Genomic DNA, 23,157 nt, shown 5'->3' with positions numbered 1-23,157 from the left:
AGGAAAGCAACATATGATATGATAGCTCAGCATTCCCATTATAAATCACCCTTTTCTTCCTTAGCCTTGATTTCACGATAATTTCATCATTCTCTAGCATCTTTAGTCTCTCACCTGACACAGGCTTTTTTTTGGGTATGTTACCAAATATGTCTGACCATTCACTCCCTCTATGATTTTGCTCATGCTGTTCCTTCCCACCCAATGTTTCCTCCTATCCCCTGTTCTCCCCTTTAACTTGCGAATTCCACTCAAAGTCCAGATCAGATTCTACCTCATTATGGAACTTTCTTCAACTAGTTTAATCCATATTGATCTCTCTCTCTCTCTCTCTCTCCCTTTTTTTTTAGTTTTTGCAAGGCAATGGGGTTAAGTGGCTTGCCCAAGGCCACACAACTAAGTAATTATTAAGTGTCTGAGACCGGATTTGAACCCAGGTGACTCCTGACTCCAAGGCTGGTGCTTTATCCACTATGCCACCCCTGATCTCTTTTTTCTTATACTGTTCATTATTTGAACCACACAGGCTAGGATTTTAACAGTCACTTGACTATATTCTTTTTTGTATTTTTTTCAGTTTTGTGTCCATACATTTTTTCTCTTCAATGATAATAATAATAATAATAAAAATAGAATTTTTATAGAGCTTTAAGTTTACAAAGTCCCTTTCAAATATAATCTCATTAGATTTCCACAATAACCCTGGAAAGTAGCTGTTATTTGACTGATGAGGAAAGTGAAGCAAACAGAAGTTTAGTGACTTGCCCCAAGTTACATAGCTAGTAAGTTTCTGAGGCTGGATTTGGACTCAGATTTTCCAGACTCCAAGTCTAGCATTCTACCTATTATAACACCTAGCTTCCTAGATATTAAGCTAGGACAAGGATTATTTTATACTTTTTTGGTTGTGCTTCTTTCCCAAAATATAAGTTTAGTAGAAATAAATGCTTGTAGAACAGAACTAGCTCTAAGTAGAGTTTTGAAACAATTAGAAAACCTTGAGGGAGAAAACAAATCTATAAAATTCTCATATAACCAAGTGTATAATCAGCTGCTCTCCTTCCTCCATCCACTGTCCTATTTATACAGCATCAGAACTTCATGAACTATTCTTAGGTTGTTTTTCCTATTTGGCAGGTAAACTTACCTGACCAGTCTTTCACTAGAAACTGAATTAAGCCACAGAGACCTCCTTGTTTACTGACCCTTTTCAAACTTCTATCCTGATTAGACTTTATTCAACTCTTAGAGCAACTATAATATGGAACAATGATAATAAATCTTTGCATTTTCAAAGTAATCCTCTCTAAAATCTTTCCTTTATATCCTGACTATGGACTTCTGTTCTCAGGCTCCGTCTCTTTCATTTTTCTTCCTATTTCCCAAGCTTTATAACTTTTCTCCCTCTTCTTTTTTTTCCCCCTCCAGATTTCAATTCCCTCAAGTCATCCTATTTTACACAAATTTTGCCATCTTACAATCAGAAATATTAGAAGGGGAAAAAAGAGGGAACAAAATATCCAATTCATTCTTGCTCACAAATTCTTGGGCTTGATTTGGTTCTCCTCACTAAAACCTTGCAGGGTTTCCTTCATCACAGAATCATAAGAGAGGACTTTAGATCTCCAAGAGGAAAAGAGTAATCTTTGCCCCAAATGGTTCTTAGGTCCCAGTAACTGATAAATTTCCTTGTTTTAATTTACATTGTTTTTCAGAGTTTCAAGTGAAAAAGTTTTAGGAAGTAGTCAAAAATGAAGTATTGGGTCTATTTTTTAATGAAATTTTGAATAATTTCCCCTGAAACTGATACTGGCTGACTTGTATTTCTTTTCTTTCTTATTCACTTAGAAAAGCACTCCCTGTTTAAGGATTTGTTTTTTTTTAATACTTTTTGTTAGAGGGTCCTGTTATTCCTCTAATGGTCTCCAAACTTTCTGGTTCTGCATTCTAATCAGTACAGAATTTTTGGGCACAATATGTAGATTTACTTATTTTAAATTATATATAGATACCAAAAATTATGCATGTGCATACTGAAAATAGACATAAAAAAATTGAGATAAAAATTAGATAATATAGGTCACTAGAGTCCATAGGGAGCTTTGGAGATTATAGACTAAGGAAATGGTGTGATGAGACCTATACTTTAGAAAAATCACTCTGGAAGCTGTAAGAAAATGATTATGAGAGAGATAAAATGAGAACAGGAGACCAGTAAGGAGACTGTTGCAATACTTCAGATTAGAAATGATGAGAGCCTAAACTCTGGTGATGACTTTGTGAAGAGAGAGAAGGAAATGGATATGACATAGAGAGGGAGGAATAAAAAACCTGACCAATGAGTGTATATTTAATCTGAGAAAAAGTGAGGGGACAAAGGTAACATCAAGGCTTCAAGATATTGGTTCCTACAATAGAAATAAAGACTTTGAGAAAGAATTGGGTTTGGAGAGAAAGAAGAGTTCTGTTTCAGACATATTGAGTTTGATAGTTTGATATACTTTCAGGATATCAAGTTTGAAATGTCTAATAGCTATTGATAATGTTGGAATGTATTAGTATTAGGCTGGATATATATATATATATATAAACACACACATGCATATATATATATATATACTACAGAGAGAGAGTGTGTGTGTGTCATTTGCATAAAGGTGATAATTAGGTTCATGGGAGTCAATGAGGTCATCAAGAAAGATTACATATAGAGAGGAGTGCCCACAGCAAGGGGGTAAAATATGAGGACAATCCAGAAAAGGGAATTTAGAAATGGTTAAATAAGTAGGAGAACCAAGAGAGAGTGCATCATGATAAACCAGAAAGGAGAGAGTATTTAGGAAGTGAGTATGGTCAATAATGTAGGATATAGAAGAGTGTTCAAGAAGGATAAGGATTGAGAAAAGGTCATCAGATTTAGCAATTAAGAAATCACTGTTATTGTGAGCATAATATTCCAACAAAAACCCCACTCGGGTTGTGCTAGTTTTTCCTTAAAAGATGCTAAAACTGTCCTGGAGATTTCATTTACCCAGGTGCAAAAGTCTCAAGCCACTGCCATGTCTTCTTGGTGTCTTTGGGAAAAAAATCAGTTCTTGAATGGTCAGCTACCTGGTTCTTCTTTCAGGCCTCAGATCAGTTGATCAGCAGAATAACCATACAGGTACAGGGAAACTGCTCTCAACAGAATTAAGACTGCATCTTTGCTGAACATCCTTTATTTTTAATGTCCTTCCCTTTCTTTGACTAAGTAAATCTCCTTTTCTTAACTGTAAAATGTTTCACAAGTATACCTATCTCAGAATGAGTTACCAGGCTTTGAAGAAAGCAGTTTCTGTTGAATAAGGAGTCAAGAGTTGAAAATGTAGTGAAACCCTCAAGAGAAATAGAGAAGTTCAGAAGAGAGGTGGATTTGGTGAGGACAATGTAATCACAACTTAACTGTTCATTCTTTGCTAAGTGAAGAGTTGTTGCTGAAGTTGGAAAGTTGTTAGTAGGAAGACCATCAAGATAATAAAGACAGGAGGTAGGGGCAATGGGTTATATGTGTCTGGAATGAGGTGAGAATTTTACTTGCAGAGCTGCTGCAGGTGCCTGGGTCACATTGTTAATCAGAGGAAGTTAAACATTGGAAAATCAAGTGGCATTGGAATGTTGAGAGTCTTAAGTATTACATGAGAAGTCTGGACTTTTGTGAGTAATGGAAATGTATGAGCAAGGGAATAATATAATGAAAACAACATTTTTGAAAGATTAATTGGGCATTTGGGATAGATAGGGATATGAGCAAATGAAGTATTTGACTAGTATTGCCAGAAGGACATATATATGTCCTTCTGGCAATACTAGTCTCCTACTTATATATATATATATATATATATATATATATATATATATATATATATATATATATGTGTGTGTGTGTGTGTGTGTATACACATATATATATATTTTACTGATTTATGAATTATACCTCTACTAATAATTATGTACATCATCATACATAAAATGTGTAAAAATTGAGATTAAAAAGAGGAGATAAAGATGAAATATTTGATTCTAGGCAATAGGCAGCTATTAAAGTTTATTGAATAAGGGGAGTCAGACCTGAACTTTAGGGAAAACTTTAGGGAAATTATTGTAGCAGTTATGTGAGAAACAGGTTGGAAGCAGGGAGACCAATTAGGAGACTATTGCAGTGGTCCAAGCAAGAAGTGATGATGACCTGAATTAGAGTGAGAGCTATATGAATAAAGAAAAAGGTTCAGATGGGAAAGATGTGAAGGCAGAATTGAAAAGGTTTGTGAATATATTGGATATGTGAAGTAAGAGTGATTAAGTCAAGAATGACATTGAAATTTATAACCTGTGGAACCAAAAAAATGGTGTGGCTTCCAATAATAATAGGGAATTACCAACTAATTCCAATATTAAACAAATTATTTGTAATAATAGGCAAAGAGGGAGTTCTACTGAACTCCTTTTATGAAAGAAATATGGTGCTGATACTTAACCAGGAAGAGCAAAATCAGAGAAGGAAAATTATACACCAATTATACTAATTAATACAAAAACCCTAAATAAAATACCAGTTAGAAGACTATAGAAAATATGATTATATCAATAAATGCAGAGAAAGTTTCTGACATAATACAACACTCATACCTATTTGAAAGCAGAGTTATAAATGATTTTTCTCTTAAAATGATAAGAAGCATCTGCCTAAAACCATCAGCAAGAATTATTTGTAATACGGAAAAACTAGAAGTCTTCTAAATAAGATCAGGAGTGAAAGATGATCGTTATCACTGATATTATTCAATATTGCATCAGAAATGCTAGTTATATGGTAAGCCTCAAAACTGTTTGGTACTGGTTAAAGAAGGAATAGAGTGGTGAATCAGCAGACTAGGTTAGGTACAAAAGAGACCAGTAAAAGGCTATAGTAATCTGCTATTTGATAAACTAAAGGATGATACCATACCAGTTAGGAAAACAAGGTATTGTTTATCTGTCAGATTTTGAAAAGGAAGAGGTTTATGGCCAAACAGGAGATAGAGAATATTATCAAATGCAAAATTGATCATTTTGATAACATTAAATTAAAAAATTTTGCACAAATAAAACCAATGCAACCAAGAATAAAAGGAATACAGAAAGTTGGGTAACAATTTTTACAGGTAGCATTTTTTTAATTAGGTTTTTTTTTTGCAAGGCAGTGGGTTAAGTGACTTGCCCAATGTCACACAGCTAGGTCCAAGGCCAAAGTTCAACTAAGGTCTTTGTAACACCAGTGCCAGGATTGTATTTGTTATGCCACCTAACTGCCTCACAGTTAGCATTTTTAATAAAGAACTGATATCTAAAATATAAAGAAAAATGAGTCAAATTTATAAGAATTCAAGTCATTTTCCCAACTGATAAATGGTTAAAGGAAATGAACAGGCAGCTCTTATGTGAAGAAATTAAAGCTATAATCATAAGAAAAAAAGTTCTAAATCATTACTGATTAGAGAAATGCAAATTAAAACAACTCTGAGGTACCACTTCAGGCCAATCATATTGACCAAGATGACAAAAAAAGAATAATGATCAACAATGGAGAGAATGTGGGGAAACTGGTATACTGATGCATTATTAGTGGAGTTGTGAACTGATCCAACCTTTCTGTTGAGCAATTTGGAATTATGCCCAAAGGGCAATAAAAACATTCCAATACTAGGTCTGTATCCCAAAGAGATCACAAAAAAAGAGGAAAAGACCCACATGTACAAAAAATATTTATGGTGGATTTCTTTGTAATGGCAAAGAATTGGAAATTGAGGGGGATGCCCATGAATTGGGGAATACCTGAGAAAATTGTGTTATATGAATCTGATGGAGTTCTGTAAGAAATCATGAATGGGTAGATTTCAGTAAAACCTGAAAGAAAAAGATAGAAAAAATGATGCTGAGTAAAGTGAGCGGAACCAGAAGAACACCATATACATTAATAGCAACACTGTGTGAAGATCAAATGTGACAAACTTAACTCTCATCAGCAGTGCAAATAATAAAAGACAATGCTAAAGGACTTGTGATGGAAAATACTATTCACATCCATAAAAAGAATTATATATAGAGTCTGAATGCAAACCAAAGCTTACTATTTTCCATTTAAAAATTTCATTTTATACTTTATGTTTGTTTTTTAACTCTCTCATGGTTTTTTGTTCCCTTTTTGTTCTGATTCATCTTTCACAATATGACTATTGTGGAAATATACTTAAGACAGTTATACCTGTGTAACCTATGCCAGATTACTGTCAAGGAGAGGAGGGAGGAAGAAAACTGTGGAACTCAAAGATTTTACAAAAAATAAATGTTGAACACTATTTTTGCTAATAATTGGAATAATAAATAAATAAATTTAAATTAAAAAATATTAGCTTTATCAATAAGAGAAGAAAAAGAAGTGAAAAGGAATTAGAATAGACAATGAGGAAACAAAACTATGCAAATGATATGATGGTATACTTAGAGAATCTTAAGATCCTAAGAATCAATTAAAAAAACTAGTTGAAATAATGAACAATTTTAGCAAAGTTTCAGGATATAAAACAAACTCCTCTATCATGAACAAAATTCTACAAAAAAGCTAGTAAGAGATACCCCATTTAAGATAACCATAGAGAGCATCAAATAACTTTTGATTTAAATTATTGGAATAAGAATTCACTAGTTGGTAAAAATTGCTTAGAAGGGGGCAGCTAGGTGGTTCAGTGGATAGAGTACCCACCCTGGAACCAGGAGGACCTGAGTTCAAGTCTGGACTCAGACACTTAATAATTACCTAGCTGTGTGACCTTGAGCAAATCACTTAACTTTTTGCTTTGCAAAAACAAACAAACAAAAAAATGCTTGGAAAACTGGCAAGCCATCTGAAATTGGATATAGATTAATATCTTACACCATTTACCAAGCTAAGGTCAGAATGGATACATGATCTAGCTATAAAGGGAGCTATCATAAGTAATTTAGAAGAATATGGAACATATTACCTACTAGACTTATGACTAGGGAAAAATCTATAAGTAAACAAGAGCTAGAGAGTACTATGAGGTATAAAATGGATAATTTTTATTACATTAAATTAAAAAAATTGTACAAATAAAACCAATGTAGGCAAGATTAGAAGGAAAGCAGAAAATTGAGAAAAAAATTTATATTTTCTCAGATAAAGGTCTCATATCTCAAATATATAGAGAACTGTCAAACATAAGAATATGAAACAATCTCCAATAGATAAACGGTCAAAGAACAAGGCAATGCATGTGTTTAATATATGTTTGACTGACTGAATAACTGAAGAAGAAATTAGAGTGGGGAACTGTCATGAACCACAAAGACAGTGGTGATCACCTACTGGACATGCTCCAGCTCATCAATATCTTCTATAAAACTGATTGAAAATGTGATCTGGCCAGCCTCTTATTTTTATATAATTCTTTTCCTTTTTTTCTGTTTATATAGGCAATAATATGCCAGAGTCAACATGCACTACTCATAAAAGTCAATTACTAGATTTTGAGAGTGGGCATTTATACTTCAGAAATATAAAGGGAGGGGGGCAGCCAGATGGCGCAGTGAATAGAGCACCAGCCCTGGAGTCAGGAGTACCTGAGTTCAAATGTGGCCTCAGACACTTAATAATTACCTAGCTGTGTGGCCTTGGGCAAGCCACTTAACCCCATTGTCTTGAAAAAAACTAAAAAAAAAAAACCCTAAAAAAAGAAATATAAAGAGGACTTGGATTATTGTATTGTGGATTTTTCTAGAGTTAATAAAATGATTGGGAAAAATGTTAATCATGCAGATTAAATTTAAAATATGCATTGTGTTTTAGAGAGTCAGTTGTCAAACATTTACAACACACATAGGCAATTTTTTTTTTGTACCTGTTACCCTCTGAGGGAAAGAATCTGGGGCCTTTCTTTTTGGAATTGGAATTTGGAATTAAAAATGATAATTTATTAATTAGATTATAGTTTTCTCAGTTCCTACTAAATGGATAAATGGCACAATGTGACTTTATTTTGGGTCCTCATCTTGTAGATGAGGGATTTAGACTCAATGTTATCTCCAAAGACCTCTTCCAGCTCTACCAATCTATAAATCTGATTCAGCATACAAAAATCACAAAGTCAGATTAGAGACTGAAAGATTAGAATAGGCTCAGGGAACCTGACTGTCACCAACAAGTATCACCTATTTCATGAAGCCAAATCACAACTAGAGAACATTTTCTCTGGCTTCTTTTTAATTTGATTTCTTAAAACATTGAATCTCTTCGTGAATTCACGAAAAAAAGGGATTTGTTGGGTCTTTTGGGGTAACTCTGATCTTTCTTATGTAAATTAGAATCTCATGGGATTTGTTAAATCACATATTACTTAGTCTCTAAGAGAATGTGAGGTCATAAAGACTGAATTTTCTTCTTATCCCAAGGGCTAATCATCTGGGCTTGGGCAGGTTATAATTCATGGTATGGGCCTTGTACTAGTAGGCAAATAGTGAATTATCAGACCTGACTTTCCAAGGCTTTTCATCAGAGAATTTTAAAAACTAAAAAGGGGCAGCTAGGGGGCAGAGTGGATAAAGCACAGGCCTTGGAGTCAGGAGTACCTGGGTTCAAATCCGTCCTCAGACACTTAATAATTACCTGTGTGGCCTTGGGCAAGCCACTTAACCCCATTGCCTTGGGGGGAAAAAAGAAAGAAAGTAAATGAATGCTATCAGTAAAAAGAACCATTTTCCAAACTTTAGTATTCTTGTATTTGTATTGTCTCATCCATGCCAAGTTTTGCTTCTTCATGGTCATAGTTTACAGTTGTTTTTCATTGTTTTTCTAAGCTGATCTTCCAATTTCAAGAAGTCTACTCCACCCTATGATGATCTCTCTAGCTGCCAGGTCCCTCCAAAGGTCTTTGCTTGTTTTCTGAGAATTGTTGTTATTCTTTAGTCTTTTCAGTCATATCCAACTCTTCATGACCCCATTTGGGATTTTCTTGGCAGAGATGTTGGAGTTTCTTGGCATTTCCTTCTCCAACTTATTTTCCAGATGAAGAACTGAGGCAACATGGTTAAGGGACTTTCCCAGGGTCATACAGCTAAGAGTTCAGAATCCAGGCCTGGCACTCTATCCACTTCAGTGCCACCTAGATGCAAGGAACCTTAGAACTTATTTGGTTCAACCCCCTCATTTTACTGATGGAAAAATCTTCTGGACCTGAGGTATCCTCATTAGTATTACAGTATGTGTGTCTTGACCACACTTGTACCTGATTGCTCAGGAGGAGCATTTGGAGGTCTTGATTAGAGAATACCTATATTTTAACTTCTGTAGTAGCCATGTTCTGTTCTGTCTATATAAGTCTATGCTTCAAAAACAAAATCAGTGAATTAAGAGTTTCTCATTCAGATGATATTAACAGGGTGAGTTCTGTCTTTCAAAGTATAAGGCCCTGAATCAGTGACCATTGGAATTATATTCTGAGTAAATCGTCTGTGGAAAACTGAAATTCAAACTCAGGTCCTCTGATTGCACTCTCCAAAACACTACCATTTCCCTAGAAAGTCTTTTCTAATAACTCTAGCCAGAAAAGCTCTTTCTTATAGGATCCTGAACCATTCTTAGCATTAGCATGGCACCTTTCACATTGGAGATACTTAATAAATACTTATTGACTTTTGATATCTTCTTCCCTTTAAGGAACACCCTTTCAATGACATTGTCATTCCCTTCCATTTCATTTCCTCCATTGGCAAGATATCATCTGGAGCCTGATTTTGTTGGACCATTGCCTTGATAGGCAATGTTTCTTGTTTAAGGCAAATTTTATTGAGTTTATGTATTTAGCATGCATTTTTGTCTTATTTTCTCCACTAGGCTATATACCCTGAGGATGGGAACTGAATTTTAAACTTTTTTATTAAACATAGTATACACAATTGGATAATAAATGTTTGGAAATCTCTGATGACTGGGAGTCAGAACACCATAATTCTAGGCACAATTTTGCTTCTAACTCTCTAGGTGAAACTGCAGAAGTGTCTTTACCTGTCTGAACTTCAATTTCATATTTAAAAAGAAGGGATGACATAAGAAGGGATGACATTCCGTGAATAAATGGATCTCCTAGTTCAACAATTATTGAGTCTATCTCTATGTATAGGGTCCTTCCTTTTTCAAGTGATAAAAGTATTTAACAAGGTTTTCTGGATATTAAACAATTGATTCTCTGATTTGGAAAAATGCAGATTCCAAAAGATTGCACTTACCTTTGAAGTAAGGAGATTGAGGGAAAACAATAATTTCAACATGATTTGGAAATAAAGAATGAAATACCACCCTATCTAATCTGACAAAAGGATCACCTGACCCTAAAGTATGGCAGACATCAAAGTTTAGTTTAAACTGAGTCTAGCCAAATAACAAGACTAACAAATGCCCAAGACTTCTTCTTTGTCACATTATGGCCCTGGAGTAACATTTTGACCGCAGAAATCATAGTGTTTGGAAGAAATCATTTAGTCCAATCTATTCTCAAAAAAACAATTCTTGTTTTCTCATGTCTGATAGACCTATCCTCTTCTTGAAGACCTCCCAGGACAGGGGAACTCAACACTTCTTGAGGCTGCTTTTTCCACATACGAACAGCTCTAGAAAGTTTTTCAAGCTTACAGTTGTCTCTTTGTAACTTCTATTCCTTGCTCCTTGTTCCATTCTCTGGGACCAAATAGAACAAGTCTGAGTCATCCTCCCCTGAAAGCCTTTCAAATAAAGCCCCTCCTCATCTCCCCTCCCCTAGTCTTCTCTGTTCTAGGCTAAACAACCCTAATTTCATTAACTGATTCTCCTATGGCATAGATCTGGCACCTTTCACCATCCTCAGTTGCCCTCCTCTGGACTAACTATAGCTTTTTTTTTTAGGTTTTTGCAAGGCAAATGGGATTAAGTGGCTAGTCCAAGGCCACACAGCTAGGTAATTATTAAGTGTCTGAGACCGGAGTTGAACCCAGGTACTCCTGACTCCAGGGCCGGTGCTTTATCCACTGCGCCACCTAGCTGCCTCTAACTGTAGCTTTTCAATGTCTTTTCTATACCATGTCCTCCAAAACTGAATCCCATACTCCATATGAGGTCTGATGGGGGCAAACTACTGTGGGTACTCTCAAAAACAGAGTACCTTGTCCTTGGCTCTAGGACATTAGACTATGTGATACAATAAAGATTCCAACCTTCTACTACTTTCCCCCACCTAAACTCTCTTAAAAAAAAGGTCTGCAGTAAAATTTGACTTTGTTAATAGATGGGCCAGTAAGGGAAGATTTTTAAATCTTACATTGCTAAATTGTGCCATCTACAGGACAATATGGAGAAATACTAGGAACTTGGCTTAATTCAGCTTTTGGATAACACAAGAGCTTAATAACAGTACATCAGTCCAAGGAGAGAAAAAACTATCAACAAATCTGAGCCCTATCTACTTCTTCTCCAGGGTATAAGAGTAAGGGAATGAAGGTACAAAGACTAGGAAGAACCATAGGCCCAATGAACTCAATTGCCAACTAAAAAGCCCCAATCCAAAGCCTCTGGTCAGGTACTTACCTTGACTTAATAGATTCAAGAGACTTGCTGAGGGTAGATCCAATATCTAATTCTAGCAGTCTGGGAATATCTGGGTAGCCACCAATCTGATCCCAGAGTAATTTCATAGGTGTCTTTGCTGCTATTGGGAAACTAGAAGTGGACAAATCAGCCCGCCAAATGGCCTCTACTTCGTCCTTTGGTTTCCTAAAAAATTGGGAAGCAAATTTAGACCATACAGTAAGCTAAATAAGCTCGTCAGGGTTGTAGATCCAACCCAATATTCCCTGTCCAAGCCCTATTTTCCTGCTTTTCATAAAGGGCTCTCTATACTGTCTCTAACCATCCTCTCCCTGCAGTGTGATCCTATTTTGCTTATAATTCTCACCCCCCCCCAACCTTTCATTTGGAACTGTTTCTGGAGGTCTCGCTCCTGGGGAAAGAAAGTTGTGCCCATTTAGATCTCTTTGGAGAATGACAAAGAGCTCTGGTTCCTGAGAGAACCATCAAGGTTACTTTTCTATGGTCTTCCTCAACCATTAATCATTATGGAATTGCCAACTTCCTTTCTGGTACTGCTGGGTTTTTAATTTTTTTTAATTTAAAAAATAACATAAGGCAGATGTAAATAATTCTCACTCCAATTCCTTTCACTCTCTATATATACCTACATAAAAAGGGGATTGCTTTTATAATATTTACTTTTGAAAGTTTGACCCCTTCAGAAGGAGAATAAAGCTCCCCTCCTCCATTTTTAATGAAACAAAGTTATATAAAATAACCTAAATCAAATAGTTGACACAAATATTCTGGTGGACTATACTACATTAAGAAGGAAGAAGCATTGTGACCATATAATGTCACATTAGAAAGTGTTCTAATGATATATCTGTCACATACTTAAGTGTATTGATTAGTTCAAACTCTTTTTCCTTTTCCACCTTCTTTGGGGCTTGCCATTGGACCACATTTTTGAAGCAGACAGTTTTTGAAGGATAGACTTGCTCCATTTTTTGTGTGACCAAAGGTACTGGATAATTAAGTTTCAAGTTAAATTTCTTTTGGATCTAAAAGATCAGAGAAGGTAAGAATAAAGAAGGTTAGAAATCCTCAAGCAAAATTTACTATATATCAAACCCTACACAAAAGTTTGCTTTTGATGTCTTTTCCCCCTTAGGAAATATCCTTTTTTTAAAAAAAAATTTTTGCCACTTATATGTAAAATCAATTTGTAGGGGTGGCTAGGTGGCGTATTGGATAAAGCACCAGCCTTGGAGTCAGGAGTACTTGGGTTCAAATCCGGTCTCAGACACTTAATAATTACCTAGCTGTGTGGCCTTGGGCAAGCCACTTAACCCCATTTGCCTTGCAAAAAAAAATCAATTTGTAATATTTGTTTTTGAAATTTAAGTGATATATTCTATTTCTCTCTCCCTCCACTCCCCCACTCCCCTCCCCCCAAAATGGTAAACAATATGATATCAGTTACATGTGCTCAATCACATAAAAGATATTCAGATTTAATCAGCTCTTCCTTGGAGGTAGATGGCATTTTTTTTTTTTATCATGAATACTTTAGAATTATTTTGGATCATTGTAATTCTGAGAAAAGCTAAATCCATTACAGTTGTTCATTGTACAGTATAGTAGGTACTGAGTACTGGTTAGACTCACTTCACTTTGTAGCAGTTTGTCTTTTTTTTTTGAGATTTTTTTTCTGAAATTAGCCTGCTTGTCATTTCTTATAACACAATAGTATTACATTCCTATCATATACCCGAACTTGTTTAGCCATTTCTCAATTGATGACGATCCCCCTCTAAATATTTTTGTACATATAGATCCTTTTCCTTTTTTAAAAAAAAAAAATTTCTTTGAGGGGCGGCTAGGTGGCGCAGTGGATAGAGCACCGGCCCTGGAGTCAGGAGTACCTGGGTTCAAATCCAGTCTCGGACACTTAATAATTACCTAGCTGTGTGGCCTTGGGCAAGCCACTTAACCCCCATTGCCTTGCCAAAAAAAACAAGAACAAAAAAAATCTCTTTGGACTACAGATCTAGTAATGATATTGCTGGATCAAAGGACTCCTGTGGACAGAATTCTGAATTGTCATTCCAGAATGATTGGATCAATTTAATATTTCATCAAAAGTGCCTGAATTTTTCCACATCCCTTCAACATTTGTGATTTTCCTTCAGCACTATTTTAGCCAAAATGATGTGTGAGGTGGTACCTCAGAGTTATTTTAATTTGTATTTCTCTAATGTGATCCTAGAACATTTTATCACCAGACTATATATATATATATATACACACACATATATGTATGTGTGTGTGTGTATGTGTATAGTTTTGATTTTTTCCATTCTTAAAAATTGGATTCAAGTATCAATATATTTGAAAAATTAGTGTCTTAGGTCACTAGACATACTAGAAAAATTTTCCCCTAGTTTTCTACTTTCCTTCTAATCTTGGCTGCCATTGTTTTGCTTTTTAAATTTAATGTGATCAAAATTATCCATTTTACATCTAATAATACTCTCTTTCTTGTTTGATCTTCTTCCCTTATACATAACTCTGACAGGTAAATTATGCCATGGCTCCCTAATTTGCGTGTGGTGGTTAAAAAAAAAAAGAACATGATAGCCTTTTCCAAGACATTATCAGAAAAACTGTTCTGACATCTTTGTGCCAGAGGGCAAAATAGAAATTGAAATTTCACCTACTGAAAGGGTGAAAATGAAATGAAAGCTTCCAGGAATATTATCGCTAATTCCTGAGTTCCCAGGTCAAGGAGAAAATACAGCAAGTAGCCAGAAAGAAACAATTCAAATATGGAGCCATAGTCAGGATAACACAAGATTTTGCAGCTTCTGCATTAAGGGATTGGAGAGCTTGGGATATAATATTCTAGAGGGCAAAGGATCTGAGATTACAGCCAAGAATCACCTACCCATAATCTTTCAGAGGACAAAATGCACATTTAAAGAAATTGATGACTTTCAAGCATTTGTGATGAAAGATCAGAACGGAATAGAAAAATGATTTTCAAATAGAAGTCTCAAGAGAAGCATAAAAAGGTAAAGAAAAAAGTAATCATAGGGGATTCAATAAAATTCAACTGTTTACATTCTGATATGGAAAATACATGTAATTCATTGTCTTTATTAGGAGAATGAGAAGAAGTATATAGAGGGCATAATGTGAGTTGATCTCCCCCACTCCACTCTTGCCCAAAAAATGAAGGAGAAAAAGGGATGCATGTAGAGAAAGAGGAAAGTGGGATATAGAATGAGGCAAAGTTTTCTTACATCTTGGCATGTAAAGAAGAGCTTTTGGGGACAGCTAGGTGGCTCAGTGGGTAGAGTACCACCTCTGGAGTCAGGAGGACCTGAGTTCAAATCCAGCCTAAGACACTTAATATACCTAACTTTGTGAACCAGGGAAAGTTACTTAAACCAATTGTCTTGCAAAAAAAAGAAGAGCTTTTATAATGGAGGAGGAAATAGAAGATGGTAGTGAGCAATGCTTCAACCTCACTCTTATCAGAACTTGTTCAAAGAGGAAAGAATGTATATACATAGTCAGCTGGGTATAAAAATCTTTTTTAACCAGTAAGGAAGTAGAAGGGGAAGGAGATGACAATGGGTACAGGGGGCTTAAAACAGAGGGCAAATTAAGGGAGACAACGATCAGAAGCAAAATATACTTTTTTTATTTAATTTTTTATTTTTAAATTTTATTTGTTTAAGGTAATGGGGTTAAATTACTTGCCCAAGGTCACACAGATAGGCAATTATTAAGTGTCTGAGACCAGATTTAAACTCAGATCTTCCTGACCCCAGGGCTGGTGCTCTATCCACTGAGTCACCTAGCTGCTCCACTTAAAATAGACTTTTGAGGAGGGACAGAATAAAAGAGAAAGAGAAGAATAAACAAGAAAATAGAATGGAGGGAAATACACAATAATTATAACTGAATATGAATAGATCAGCTCACCTATAAAACAGAAGCAGAAAGCAGAATAGAGTAGAAACCAGAATCCAACTATATTGTTTACAAGAAACACATCTACCTAGCTGTGACCTTGGACAAATCACCTAACCCCATTCCCTTGCAAAAAAAAAAAAAACACACATCTGAAACAATGACACATAATCATTTGTTTGCCTTCTCAATGGGCAGAGGATTGTTGGGAGGAATGGAGAGAATTTATAACTCAAAATTAAAAAAGAATGCTAAAAATAATATAATATATTTATTTAAGGAGAAGAAGATACAAACCAAGGTGATTTGTTCTGCAAACTTTAACCTAATCATTTTGGGGGGGGGGGGTTGCAAGGCAAAAAGTGTCTGAAGTGGGATTTGAATTCAGGTCCTTCTGATTCCAGGGTCTGTGCTCTATCCACTGTGCCACTTAGCAGCCCTTCACTTAATCATTAATGAAAAAAAGTTGGACGTTTAATTTTAAAAGAGGCATTTGAAACATTCTAAGAAAGAAAACCATACTTGAGGAAATGATTTTTTTTCAAACACCTTAGACAGTAGATACTCAAGAGAGATAAATAAATAAAATGGCCAAGGAAAGCAACAACAACAAAATAGCAGAGACACCAATGAGATATTCTTTCTTAAAGTACAAAAGGAGACTAGGGTGAAAGTAGAATTTGATTAAAAATGAGGGTGAAGAACAGGCACAAAACATGGATTATACTTTTTAACACCCCAGATACAGGTAATGGATTTTTTTTGTTTTGTGGAAATAACCTATGGAATGGGAGGGTATATAAAAAGTGGGAGGGGAAAAATATAGAAAGGAATGTGTGATGTATCCTAATCAAGTCAAAGTTGAACAATTCCTGTAGGAGAATAAGTGGGAGCCTGCAGGAGAATGGGTGAGGAGGCAAAGGGATAGAGTTAAAAAAAAAAAGGAGAAATCTTGTTTTAGACGTGGGGGGCATGCTATTAGTGAATGTTCCCACAGAAGAGAGTTATTCTATAAAGAGAGTCAGGAATCATACTATAAGTATAACCTGCAGAGATATGGTGGTTAGAGAGTTAACTCTTCTTGACTCAGAAGAAAAAGAAACATAGGTCTTGGGGCAACTGACACTCAGAAAAGTAGAAAGGCATGGACTGAGATAGAAGGATTAAGTTTTAAGTAAAACAGAGAAAGAGGGGGAATGACCATGAACTGCACAATTAGGTTCACAGGAAAATTCTTACTGTGGACCAATATCCTCTCTATTGCCTGAGTAATTTATATTTCTAGGAGTCAGGCACCATAGAAAAATAGGAACATAGGACAAGAGCAACAGGACAATAAAAGGAACTACTTAGAAGAAGGGGGTTAAAATAGTACATGCAACAGATATGTATCAAAATAAAAGTCTAGAATAGACAGTGTAAACCTTAAAATTTTAGGAGTTACAGTTTTTGTACCATGACATTGTATTAGACAAACAACTTGGAAAGGGGGTAGACTCCCTTTTAACAAAGCTACACAATAGGATCCCTAAAAAGCAGGGAAAGATTTTGAGCCTAGTCAAAGTAGCATGGCCTTGGAATGGTTCTAAGTCTACCTCTTTTCAAATCAATTGTTCTTTTTTTCAAACCTTTATTTTGGTTAAAGTTGAAATATTTTCTAGAATTTACCATTGAGTTTGGTTTTTTTTTAGGTTTTTGCAAGGCATATGGGGTTAAGTGGCTTGCCCAAGGCCACACAGCTAGGTAATTATCAAGTGTCTGAGGCTGGATTTAAACTCAGGTACCCCTGACTCCAGGGCGGGTGCTCTATCCACTGTGCCACCTAGCTGCCCCACCATTGAGTTTTTAATGGAAATTCTTGCCTATTTTGGGGTAAGAATTTTCTGTTTGGCCTCTGGGTACCTCTACTGAGTCCCTTTAGAATGAGAATTTATTTGGGTGCACTTTATTTGGGTTTTTAGTTGTTTTGTTCTGTGTCTCTGGGGACTGTCTAAATGTGAGAGCAAATATTGGTATTTGTATTGTTGACAACAAACAGAATGAATTAAGAAAATTTCAAGTGAAATAAATTTCATTTATTTTTCTTTATTGCTTATTGTAACTAAAATTTAACTGTGCATGGCTGTAAATTGTGATTGGTGACATTTTGCATGTTGTATAAAAACCTTCGAGGATGTAACTGACTTTATTTTACTATATGTGTAATAAATAATCTTGTCTCAGCTTTTTTTCAATAGGAGACATGTGTGTATATATAATATACCCTTGTATCATGCAGTTTCTTTTACTAAAAGGAACATCATTACCTGGTTTGAAAAGAAGGCCCCTATTTTATTATCCATATTTCTATACAAAAGAAAATCATCTTAAGTTATTTTGCTTATGATTTATAAAGTTTTTCAGATTATTAACAAAGGAAATATTATAATCCTAAAAAGGAATTTTTCAGAAGCATCTGGTCAGAAATCCTGATCAAAACTTTTCTGTATTGAATCTTTGTACAACATTGGGGTGTGCTTCATTAGTTTGTTTTTACCAAAAGATGGTTGTTTAAAATACATCAATTTGGGTTTATAAAGTCAAATTTTAAAGATTTATTTTTGCTTTAAGGCTGAATAAAAAATGAGATATCTATTATTTCATAACCTGTGATTCAGCTCCAAGCTAATACTGTACAATAATCTGATATTAACGACTATTTTGTCCAATTTATTTAATTAATGAGTTCTTGGGGACCCTGTATATTGAAGTTCCCATTATTAGATTTTGCTGTAGATGTTTATTCTGGACATGGATAGATAGATAGATATAGATAGATAGATAGATAGATAGATAGATAGATAGATAGATGGAGAGAGGGATAGACAGACAGGCAGACAGACAAAAAATGATAAAACTTGCCCCCATTTTAGTGCAGATCTTTTTTGGGGGGGAGTTGTGGGACAATGGGGTCAAGTGACTTGCCCAAGTTCACACAGCTAACAAGTATTAAATGTCTGAGGTCAAATTTGAATTCAGGATCTCTTGACTCCAGGGCCAGTGCTTTAACACTGCATTTCCTAGCTGCTCCCTAGTGGAAATCTTTTAGCATATTGATAAAGAGGGAAGAAGGGCCTCTGTTGAAGCAGTCCTTCTGTTCTCAGTAAATGTGACAGAAAACACAACTTGGAATTCCCTTTTGATCCAAACTACTGCAGTGAAATGAGACTTTGAGTATATTGAATGTGTGTGTGTGTGTGTGTGTGTGTGTGTATATACATATATTTCTTAGTCTTGTCCACTAGAATAGCTATGTTCCTGCTTACAGCTCTCCTAGGCAGTTTTCTATTTTTCAAGAATAGTAAATTTGAACATTTACTATTTACAATATTGAAACATTTTTTCATTAGATAAATGCATCTAAATTACTGTCAGTAGAAAGCATTTTTCTGATCTGAACTTTTTGCCATTTCTGTGGCATGAGTAAGAATTATGTTAATATGTTGAATTCATCACAAGTATATAATTCAGTTCCTGAATATCTTATTTTCTTTTTTGAGACTGATTTGAGTATATTTGTGCAGAAATAAACATAAAACAAAAATAGGTAAAATCCATTATGTTTATAAGACTAAAGTTGAGAAACCTTTATGTTGTTTTTGCTATTGTTCTAAGAAAAAAGATTTGAGTATGAAAACATGTTTAATGAAATGCATCACCCTACTTTGAAACCTGATTTTGTTTTGTTTTGTATCATATGGAATTAGAAACACCTGTTGAAACTATTTTAAAGTCTCTAAGATTTTCTTATTGTTTAAAAGGATTCTAAAAACAAAAGTTTGTGTTTATATCTATTTTAAACATGGTTAATCACTAAACACATTTTATTATAAAATTTTGTTTTTATAAAACCTGATTCTAGATGCAATTTAGAATTATTTTATTTTTACATCCCAAGTATTATTTCATTGCAAAGCACAATCCTTATGTGATAAAAAGAGTAATGAGTTTTTCTGTGATGATCTTTTGCTGTTGCCATTGTAAGATTACAGTCACTACATGGCATAATTGAATCCTTTAGAACTGAATTCACTCTTGATCATGGAAGTTTTCATGAGAATGAAAATTGAGCTTCTATCTGAGTCTGAATCTAGGTATTGAGATTTATGTTGGATCAGTGACCTGAGGTCAGAAACCCTATGCAGTCTGACCATGGATACTGCAGATGACAGGCTCATTGGGAAAGGCTAGGGAAAGAACTGCTCTAAGGCTGAATTTTCTTAACTCAGTTTCCTAAACATGACATTTGGGATATGTATCACTGTATATATAAGCAAAGCTAGTATTAGAATTTAGATAGTTGTAAGCAAAATTGGCATGGGTTAATATTATTTTTAGCGATCAGCTGATATGATTACAGAAATTTGTTATAAAGACCAGGGCCATAAGAAATAAAAATTTCCAGACAAGGTTATATGAATGACCAAATAACTTGAACCAAATTTTAAATCTGTCCAGTGATACATATCCCAAATGTCATGTTTAGGAAACTGAGTTAAGAAAATTCAGCCTTAGAGCAGTTCTTTCCCTAGCCTTTCCCAATGAGCCTGTCATCTGCAGTATCCATGGTCAGACTGCATAGGGTTTCTGACCTCAGGTCACTGATCCAACATAAATCTCAATACCTAGATTCAGACTCAGATAGAAGCTTAGTGTCTACTGTCAAGTACATAATCATAATGGGAATTAAGTTTCTCTAGCTTTTCAAAATGCTAAGGGGATATTTTAGAAAATATAAGAAAAATTTTGTGACATCAGGATATAATTCTCTATCATAACTATCTCAAGTTCTGATTTAAGGAAGAGAATGTTAGTTAAGAGTTTTTGAGCAAAAAGGTTAAAACTTTTATTTATAAATTACTCAGTTGATACACACAGTTCTAAAATGATTATCAAATGTTATGTTAGGGGAGCAGCTAGGAAGCACAGTGGATAGAGCATGGCCCTGCAGTCAGGACTACCTTGGTTTCCTCATTTATAAAATGAAGGAATTGGGCTAGATACTATGTAAAAAGCCCTTCTAGATCTAAATCTATGATCCTCCCTTCAAAATATCATTTTAAAGAGAAAAGTAAGCACCAAGCTGAGTAATAACTAGGAATTTCCGCAGCTAGAGTAAATTCATTTTGTGGGAAAAGATGTCTAAACTATGATTATTCCTGTGTATTGATGAGGTAGAGTAGATACAAATGGTCATGGGAGTTGAAGAAACTAAGGAATAGAGAGGTCAGGGCAAAAAGAAGTCTGAAAATCCATACATGGCAGCCATAAAAAAAACTGGACCAGACGGAAGGAACATGGAAGGAAGAGAAGTGAATACTTTGTGATGGTGGCAGAGGTCTGAAAGTAGCAGGGAAATCAGATACTATGTTAACTTCTTCTCTTAGCACTACAAAAGACCTCTGAGGCTATCTCCAACCTCATTTTTTTCCCCTAAAGATAAGGAAACTAAGATCCAGGAAGTTGAATGACTGGCCCAAGGTCACATAAGTAGTGACTATCAGAGACTGGCTCCGTCTCTGATTGCTGAATCTTACTTCCCAACTGACCTTGAAAATGGGGCCAAGACAATTATGCAGAAATTAAAGCTATCCATAGCCATATGAAAAATGCTCTGAATCATCATTGATTAGAAAAATGCAAATGAAAACAACTCTGAGGTACCACCTCACATTTATCAGACTGATCAAAATGACTAAAATGGAAAATAATCAACATTCATTGTTGGTGGAGTTGTGAACTGATTCAACCTTTCCAGAGAGCAATTTGGAATTATGCACTGAATCCCAAAGAGATCACAAAAAAAGCCTAAAAACCCCACATGTGCAAAAATATTTTTAGTAGCTCTTTTCAATTTGGCAAAGAATTGAAAATTGAGGGGATATCCATCAACTGAGGAATGATTGAACAAATTGTGGTATATGAATTTGATAGAACTACCTATTGTTCTATAAGAAATTTTAAGGATTTAAAAAAAAAGCCTGTAAAGACTTGCAAGAACTGATCCTGAGTGAAGTGAACAGAACCAGAAGAACATTATAAACATTAACAGCTACATTGGGTAGTGATCAACTTTGATGGACTCGGTCATTTTAGCAGCACAATAATCAAAGATAATTCTTACAGACTCATGATGGAAAATACCATCCATATCCAGAGAAGGATCAGTGAAGTTTAAATGCAGATCAAAACTTACTATCTTCAACTTTTTAAGAGTCATCTTATGTATTGTTTTTTCTCTCTATTGCTTTTCTCCATTTGATACTTCTCTCACAATATAACATGGAGCTATATTAGCATGATTATGCAAGGATGATCTATGTTGGATTGTTTTCTGTAAGGATGGTGGTGGGAAGGAAGGGAGGAAGGGAGAAAAATGTAAAACTCAAAACCTTGCAAAAATGATTGTTGAGGGGCAGCTAGGTGGCATAGTGGATAAAGCACCGGCCCTGGAGTCAGGAGTACCTGGGTTCAAATCCGGTCTCACACTTAATAATTACCTAGCTGTGTGGCCTTGGGCAAGCCACTTAACCCTGTTTGCCTTGCAAAAACCTAAAAAAAAAAATGATTGTTGAAAGTTACTATTCTGGGGGCGGCTAGGTGGTGCAGTGGATAGGGCCATGGCCCTGGAATCAGGAGTACCTGAGTTCAAATCCGACTTCAGACACTTAATAATTATCTAGCTGTGTGTCCTTGGGCAAGCCACTTTAACACCATTGCCTTGCAAAAATCTTAAAAAGAAAAAAAAGAAAAAAAATTATTTGGGGCGGCTAGGTGGCACAGTAGATGGAACACTGGCCCTGAAGTCAGGAGTGCCTGAGTTCAAATCTGACCTCAGACACATAATAATTACCTGGCTGTGTGGCCTTGGGCAAGCCACTTAACCCCATTTGCCTCGCAAAAACCTAAAAAAAAAAAAAAGGTAAAAAAGTAAAAGTAAAGTAAAAAAGAAAGTTACTATCCCATGCATTTGGGGAAAATATTTAATTTGTTTAAAAAAGAAAGAAAATGGTGTCAAAAGTTGTGAAGAAAATTAGGTTTCAGTGATCATGAGAAGATGGAAAGAATATAATGAGGGGAAATTTCATCAGACCTGGTAGAGAGAGGGGACAAGACTGATCTTTTCATTGAGAAACAGCTATCACACATCACATTAGCTTCTGATCACCTCAGTCTTCTCAGGGTAAGGTGGATTTCCAGGTCTGACATCCTACATACTGCCCCAGTAAGTAGACTAGACCAGAAAAAGATTATGAAGACCATAATCCTCAAAGTAAGCCTGAGGAACTAAGTGAGGGAGCAGAAGTGCTACTTGTGATTCTCCCATCAAGTTTCAATTAAACACAATGCTATCAAGAGCTTTGATAACTCAACTTTCCTAAAATTAGGAGATACTAGGCTACTGCTTAGGAGTGAGTTAAACAATTCCTAGATAATTATCTCCTTTAATGTAATCTCTTCCAGACTCAAAATACCCATACCCAATTAGCCTAGGAAGAAGA

The 23,157-nt window shown here is 35.3% G+C and overlaps 1 protein-coding gene across 1 annotated transcript in view; it reads right to left on the bottom strand.

The window, feature by feature from the left end:
* FAM186A (family with sequence similarity 186 member A) overlaps positions 1 to 23,157 on the bottom strand; it is a 142,500-nt gene that overhangs the window by 7,114 nt on the left and 112,229 nt on the right. Inside the window, exons 7-8 of the mRNA XM_074221032.1 lie at positions 12,530 to 12,696; positions 11,651 to 11,836 (exon numbers count right to left, since the gene is read on the bottom strand). Coding sequence (XP_074077133.1) covers positions 11,651 to 11,836; positions 12,530 to 12,696 — 353 coding nt within the window. The remainder of the gene's footprint in view (positions 1 to 11,650; positions 11,837 to 12,529; positions 12,697 to 23,157) is intronic.

The sequence above is a fragment of the Macrotis lagotis genome, chromosome 2, assembly GCF_037893015.1.
Source record: "Macrotis lagotis isolate mMagLag1 chromosome 2, bilby.v1.9.chrom.fasta, whole genome shotgun sequence".
Classification (NCBI taxonomy): Eukaryota; Metazoa; Chordata; class Mammalia; order Peramelemorphia; family Peramelidae; genus Macrotis; species Macrotis lagotis.
This window is presented reverse-complemented; position numbering and strand designations above follow the sequence as displayed.